The 7,816-nt window shown below is 37.0% G+C and overlaps 1 protein-coding gene across 1 annotated transcript; it reads left to right on the top strand.

The window, feature by feature from the left end:
- Positions 1-431: 431 nt before the first annotated feature.
- LOC105050975 (uncharacterized) lies at positions 432-1,509 on the top strand. The gene has a single exon (XM_010931210.4). The coding sequence runs from the start codon at positions 573-575 to the stop codon at positions 1,167-1,169; it is 597 nt and encodes a 198-aa protein (XP_010929512.1). The 5' UTR covers positions 432-572; the 3' UTR covers positions 1,170-1,509.
- Positions 1,510-7,816: the final 6,307 nt, after the last annotated feature.

Raw genomic sequence — 7,816 nt, 5'->3', positions numbered from 1 at the left:
AATAAAGCATATATACTAAAATTCTGTAGTAAATTTTTAGGTACGTTATAACTTGGAAAATATTGAGAAAAAAAAAAGGGGTTAAAAATTAAGAAGTAGGAGATGGAAAGAATTTAAAAAATATAAGCACAGCTGTAAACACGGCTATAAACACAGCTGCCTTTCATTAGTTGTCCTGAAATTCCAAGCTCCAAGTCTAAGTTCAAACAAACATTAGATCATATAATTTTCTCATCAAACACCGACTCTCATAAACAATTGAGACGCGAAGCAAAAAGGGAAGGGAAAAAAATAGTGGTGTCATTGTCCCCCACCTTCCCTTCTCCCCCAAGTCAGTCTCACTCCAGAAACGTCGTTGTTCTGCTCCTTTGCTTTCCATTTTTACTTTCCCCACCCACTCTATCTTCAGCTATAAATAAACCCCACCTCTCCAATCTCTCAATCCGAAGAGTGTGTGGCCCTCTCTTCTCTTTCCGCGAGGTTTGGTAACACAAACCATTACCAAACTCGTAGAAAATTATCACCCATCAGCCATTCATCTCCATTTCTGTCCCTTGTAAACTCTCCTAAACATGGAGCTCCGGTCTCCTGTGGGCGCTAAGAACCTATGGAACTTATTGAGGCTGGCCTTTGTCATGATGAGGAAGGGCCTCATAGCTAAGAGGAAGCTCATCATGGACACGAAGCTCATCATGGAGAGAGGAAAAGTCCTCGGGAAATCCCTGGGGAACATTATGTTTCACCACCACTCAAGGAGTCCATTGCCACGAGGCCCCAACTTTGGCATGCATGCGTACGAGTTCTCATGCAGTAACAGCCCCAACCCAATCTTCTTTGGCATGAGTTCGAAGCGTAGACACAATCTCTTCTCTTGCATCCATGCCAGTGTTGTCGAGGAGCCTGACGAGATGCCAGGGACTGTCATCGTTCCCCCCAGGCTCGAGTGCTCGCCACTGTGTGCCTACAGTCCCAACGTTCTAGCCATTGGCGAGCAGCGGAGCCAAATGCCGTCACCTTTTTCGGTTGGGGTCTCAAACTATTCATCAGAGGATGAAGGTGATGGGTTTGGATGGGAGGTGGACGACAAGGCCGAGGAGTTCATCAAGAGGTTCTACGAGCAACTGAGGGCTCAAAGCTGCATCCCTATGCTGCAGTACGAAGAGAAGTAGTGCCAAGAGAAGCTTGCTTCAGGAACTTAATTTAGTCAAGAAATACAAATTAACGTTCTACGTGCATGCATGAAAACGTTATTAGTATAGTTCATTAGATCTATGAATTTATCTATTATGTTAAATTTATTCGCTCATTTCAATTTCATGGAAGAGATGTCTCGATATGTTTATGATCAAATAAAGTTCGAGTCTTGTTTTAGGTATTGGAAGCACTGAATGGCTAATAGGTTTCTTGTTTCAGGGTTTGCTTTTGCTTTTTGCCTTTTCTTTTCTTTTGAACCAGCTTTGCCCTTTTTGCTTTAGCTTGTGGACCGTTGTTCTTCTTCACGTTGGAAATACTATTGTCGGTGTCGATCGGTTACCTTCTTTCTCCCACTACTTCCTTAATTTATGTTGATTGCATTAACCTAGATGACCTGTCTCGATTTGGACCGGCTGTAAGACTCTAGTGCTGCTTATTGTTTGAGATATTTTACATCAAAAATTATTCGAGATGTTGCCAAACTGCGACGTTTCAATATTTTGGCATGCCAGGTGTTTCCCCTAGAAATGTTTCCTTGAAAAGCCCTTCACTACAATGAAAATGGTAAAAGACGGTCCTATTAAAGTTATTTTACGACGCTAATAAGCGTCGTTAATAAACTTTACGATGCTTCAAAAAGCGTCGCGAAAGCGTCGCCTATGTAAGAATGGAGACGAAAAGCACCGACGCTTTTTAAAAACGTCGTTATTTTTTAACGACGCTTTAAAGCATCGTAAAATTAAATTATAACGGCGCTTTTTAGCGTCGTTAATGACAACGCGTCCTCCACTCTACCAAGACGCTTTTTGAAGCGTCGGCTGTTAGGTTTTTAGCGACGCTTATAAGCGTCGTTAATCTTTTTTTAATGATGCTTATAAGCGTCGTTAAATTGTTTGTAATGACGCTTTAAAGCGTCGTAAAATTCAATTATAACGGCGCTTTTTAGCCTCGTTAATGACAACGAGTCATCCACTCTACCAAGACGTTTTTTGAAGCGTCGGCTTTTTTGTCTTTAACGACGCTTATAAGCGTCGTTAAAATTATTTTAACGACGCTTAGTTAAAATAATTTTAACGATGCTTATAAGCGTCGTTAAAAGTTTTAAAAGAAAATAAAATACAAATTTTATATACAAAAAAAAAGAATACATACATTCCTGTACAAAATTATATCAATTATTCAAACATAAACCTGTACAATCACCACCATTCACACCTGTACAATCACCACCATTCACACCAAAAGCAAACTTAAATAGCAAATTTAACCAAACCAAAAGATATTATTTTATATAAATAAAAATAAAGTACTAATCATCCATTACAATCAAGAGTAATATAAATAAATATAAGAATACAATAAAAATAAAATAATGTCAATCCGCAGGCGGATGGTCGTCGTTGTCTCCACTTGACGTACCGCTATCTTGATGGGTGCCTGATGTGCCAGGAGCCTACAAGAAACATATCAAAAGCATGATTTGCATATCTATAAATAAAAGTATATAAATCATTAAATTAATAAAAAATATATATTTAATAATATATGTTTATCTGAGATGGGCCATACATCTCTAATAAAGATGTAAGCCGATCAATCTGTCCCCTCATGGCCTGCATCTCGGCACGGCTCTATCGCATCTCCTCCATCACAGCGGCACGACTCTGTCTAATCTCCTGTATCTCCACCTCGAGTCTGCGAACGCGTGAATCCTGAGCATCTGCTGCAGCATGCTGCGTATATCTACTAACCTCAAATAACTGAGTGGGGGTGACTCCTACTCCATAACCCCTCACTCGGCCGTAGCGCTCTGGTCCCATCAACTCTGTGAACACCTCGGCCTCGATACGGCTCTGCTGCGTAGATGCTGCGGACTCGTCGTCACGCTCCGCAATGAGAGATGTAGCCCTCTCCTGTATTTATTTTGAAAACAAGAGTTATACATTAATAGCTAACAAAATTAAATTAAAATCATTACAAAAAATAGAATATTAATAATGCCGTACATATAAATCTCTCGACTCATTTCGAACAAAAGTACCATCCTGATGAGTATGAGTCATCCGGTAAAACTCCACTTTACCGGGTTCCCTCCCATGCTCATCCTCCTACACAAATAATTTTAATTTTAAGCAAACCGTTATAATAATTTAAAAAAATATATGAGTATCATGATACAGACATGGTCCACGATACATAATGATATTAGTTATATAAATATTTCAACATAAAAATTAAAAGTTAATTATGAAAGTTTAAGGAACATACAAACTCCTGTCAGAGTCGTGCATAACTCTTCGACCCCGATGTATGAGGAACAGACTGAGCTGCTCGTGCAGCTCTACCAATAGCAGAATAAGTCTGTAAAATAAAATAAAGAACTTGTTATATGTATAATATATAATAAAAATCAATATTTTTATAAAATTTTAAAAAAAAAAAGATAATGAGCAGATAATATACATGTGCCCTCTCGGAGAACCAATAATGAACCAACTCCATCCACTGATGAGGGGGTACATCAGGAGGATAATTCCTAGCAACCTCCTCCTCTGTCATACCCTATCTCATATAGTCCATCTTCAATTGTGCTCTATATTCTTTCCATTTGCGGTTGAGAGACTTCATTACAAAATCATGAGTGGATGGAGGGAGAACAAACTTGCTCTATAAAAAAAAAAGTTAAATGAAATAAATTATATAAGTGATTAACAATTAATATACAGAATGAACATCAATTCATTACCTCTATAACTCGGAGGAGCTCAACTTTGTACGTTGGAAGCATGTCATTCTATTTTGCATAGCCCAACGGACATAGCTGAGGCCTTCGAGCAACAGTCCCCAAAAATGAAGTCAATAAGCAGGCAGCTTTCTTAATTGGCTGACCTAGCTGATTGCACTCCACAACAATTCTCTCGCCCTCACGCATCTGCCACACATCTCGTACTACTGTGGGTCCGCGTCTGGGGCGTACTCTCTCGGATCCGTCTGCAAAAAATACATAAAAGTAACTATATCATAAATATACATAAAATAAAATAAAAATAAAATTACATGAAAGATAATATATACCCTGCATGTGTATCTCATCATCTGGCTGATGAACAGGAGGATCATGCTGTGCTGATGATGAAGGACAGGGCTCAGAATGCTGTGCAGCTGAACTGGCCTCAGGCTGCTGTGCTGAAGAAGACGTACCGACCTCTGTCTGTGAATACTGGAACTGCACACCAGCATATCGTCCCCTGCGACGCATGATGTCACCTAGCATTTATATAAATAAAAGGTAGAATCAGTTAATATATAGAGTAAAATAACACAATAATTAATACAAAATATATACATCATAAATAATTATTACCAGTAACAATCAAGCAGTAGTGTTTCCTTCAAATTCTGTTCTAACCAACGTCGTCGTAGCATTTAAATCATCAGCTGGCACAAAATTGTAGGACATACATTGTGTATAAGTGTCATCGTCATCATCCTCCACTTGGTTTCCCATATCATATAAGTCTCTAGGTTTTGTTTTGATGACAGTAAACCAATCTTTATCTTTTGCGTCTTGTACATAAAATACTTGACGAGCTTGAGATGAAAAAATAAATGGGTCATCCTTCAATAACACACCAGTGTGTATCAACCTTGAAAAATTTACAAGTGTAAATCCATTTGCATCTTCTTTCAAACCCCTTGGTGAGTTTATGTCTATCCAATCACATCTAAACAGTACTACTTTAAAATTTTCATAATAATCTAACTCATAGATATATTTAAGTGTACCATAATAGAATTTTTCATCCGCTTCCACCATAACACCGCTATTCTGTATTTTTCTAAATTTCTTCCGTTCTCTAGTATGAAATTTAAAGCCATTAATTATGAAACCGTTATATCTATTCACAATCTTGTTAGGTCCTCGAGCAAGAGCTATTAGTTCATCTGAATTATTTGTCTCCATCATCTTTGATACCTAAAAAAAAATGATATGACGAATGTGCTGTTGAGTTATCTGATATTAAATATGTATCAAAAATTAATGTATCCCATAATTAAATATAAATCACACCTGATTCGAAAGCCACATAGGGAATAACTCGACCAACCATCACTGTTCAATCCTTGCATTAGGACGAATGTTATGATTGGCTCATCTCTGATAAATTAAAAATTCACTGCATAAAATATAAATATATCATTTAGAATATTATATCTAATATAAAATTTAAATCTTGATGTCATGCCTTAAATATACTAACCTGCGATGGTCAGATATTATGTCACTATGAAGTAACACATAACGATGTGCTTGTGCTAAGGATTTATGATCAAGTACAATACTTTCAGCTCTTCCCAAGAATTTTTCAGCAGTTAAGAACTTATACAGTTCTGCATTCTCCACAAAGTCATTATGCCGTTGAGGTCGACTAAAAATAGTCTTTACATCTTGAAGATATCTTGAACAAAATGTCAAACATTCATCCGCAATATATGCTTCAGCAATCGAGCCTTCGGGATAGGCTCTATTTCGCACATAATCTTTAAGACGCACAAGATACCTTCAAGAATTAAATATTTATTAAAATATCAGTATACTGTTGTTTCTAATAAAATTATCAAAAGATTTAAGGTTTGCAATAATACCTCTCAATAGGATACATCCATCTATAATGTACCGGTCCACCGACTTTAACTTCTGAAGCTAGGTGAATGAGCAGATGTCCATAATAGTGAAAAATCCAGGAGAAAAAATTTTTTCCATCTGACAAAGTGTAATTGCAATATCGGATTCTAACTGATCAAGTTTCCGAGGATCAATAACTTTTGAACATAATGCCTTAAAGAATGATGATAATCGAAGTACAATTACAACAACTTGTTTCGGCAATGCCGATCTTAAAGCTATTGAAAAAATATCTTGCATCAATATGTGACCATCATGACTTTTAAGATTTGAAAGTTTTCGATCCTTTAGATGCACACATCGTGAAATATTTGATGCATATCCATCAGGTATTTTGATACTTTTCAAAACTTCCAAAAAATTATCCTTTTCTCGAGCAGACATTGTGTAACATGCAGGAGGCATATATATTCTATCATTAGCAAGCATTTTAGGATGAAGTTCCTGTCGGATACCCATTTCTTTTAAATCAAGACGCGCCTTCATGTTATCTTTGCTCTTTCCATCAAGGTTTAAAAATGTTCCAAGTAAATTATCACAAACATTCTTCTCTATATGCATGACATCAAGATTGTGCCGAATAAGATTATGTTTCTAATAAGGTAAGTCAAAAAAGATACTTCATTTTTTTCATAAATATTTACTGAGCTGTTGTGTAGATACTATCTATGTGTCTTCCTCATTTTCATCTATAGTACTGATTGTCTGGATCTTGAAACACCTCTGCATCTATAGTACTGATACTGACTTCCTCTGGTAACCCTTTATGCGCTGAGCTTTCAACATCATCCCTTCCTCTTTTTTTAGAGGACTTTGAGTGCTTACCATAGCTGTAATTGATGCCATCTATTTGTCTATGAACATCAGTTCCAGAAGGTGGAATAGGGGCACACCTCAATTCCATAGTACAATCAAACAAATCTTTCTGAAATCGAAACGGATGATTTGCTTCCAACCATCGACGATGTCCCATGTAATAAAATTTACCTCCATGTTTTAACCAAATTGAATGTGTTGAATCTTCACAACAAAGACATGCGACCCGTCCCTTTGTACTTCAGCCAGATAAATTGGCATATGCTGGAAAATCATTAATAGTCCATAACAAAGCTGCCCATAGTTTAAATATTTGGTCGTTGGAAGCATCAAATGCATCAATACCCTCCTACAACTGTTTCAATTCCTCTATTAAAGGCTGTAGGAAAATATCAATATCATTGCCTGGACCCTTATCTCCTGGAATAACCATTGACAAGATAAGTGATGATTGTTTCATGCACATCCACGGTGGCAAATTGTAAGGTATCAAAACGACTGACCAAGTGCTGTAGGTAGAACTCAGGGTCCGAAATGGATTGAAGCCATCAGAAGCTAAGCCAAACCTAACACTGCGAACATCAGAGGCAAAATCAGGATGCCTATCATCAAATGCTTTCCATTGAAGACTATCTGCTGGATGTCTCAACATTCTATCCTTTGTACGTCCTTCATCATGCCATCTCATTGATGAAGCTGTTTTTGATGATGCATAAATCCTTTTCAATCTAGGTATAAGAGGAAAGTAACGCAATACCTTGGCCAGTTTCTTTTTACTCTGCGTTGCATCCAATTCATTCAGTACATCGTCTCGATCTTCTTTTTGTGTTATCCATCTTGAAGATCCACATACATTGCATGACTCTTGATTAGCATTTTCATCCCGATATAACATACAATCTTTCGGACAACTATGAATCTTTTCATATCCAAGATCCAATTCTTTTACTACTTTCTTGGCTTTATAATACGATGGTGGTAAACGAGTACTTTCTGAAAATGCATCCTTTAATAACTTGAGCAGCATGGTAAAACTCTTTCCAGACCATCCATTCAAATATTTTAAATGAAATAAATGTATAAGAAAAGAAATCTTAAAAAATTTCGTACAACCCGGAT

This window comes from Elaeis guineensis, chromosome 9, assembly GCF_000442705.2.
Source record: "Elaeis guineensis isolate ETL-2024a chromosome 9, EG11, whole genome shotgun sequence".
NCBI classification, from domain to species: domain Eukaryota; kingdom Viridiplantae; phylum Streptophyta; class Magnoliopsida; order Arecales; family Arecaceae; genus Elaeis; species Elaeis guineensis.
Note: the sequence above shows the minus strand (reverse complement) of the source record. Positions and strands in the feature narration are given on the sequence as shown.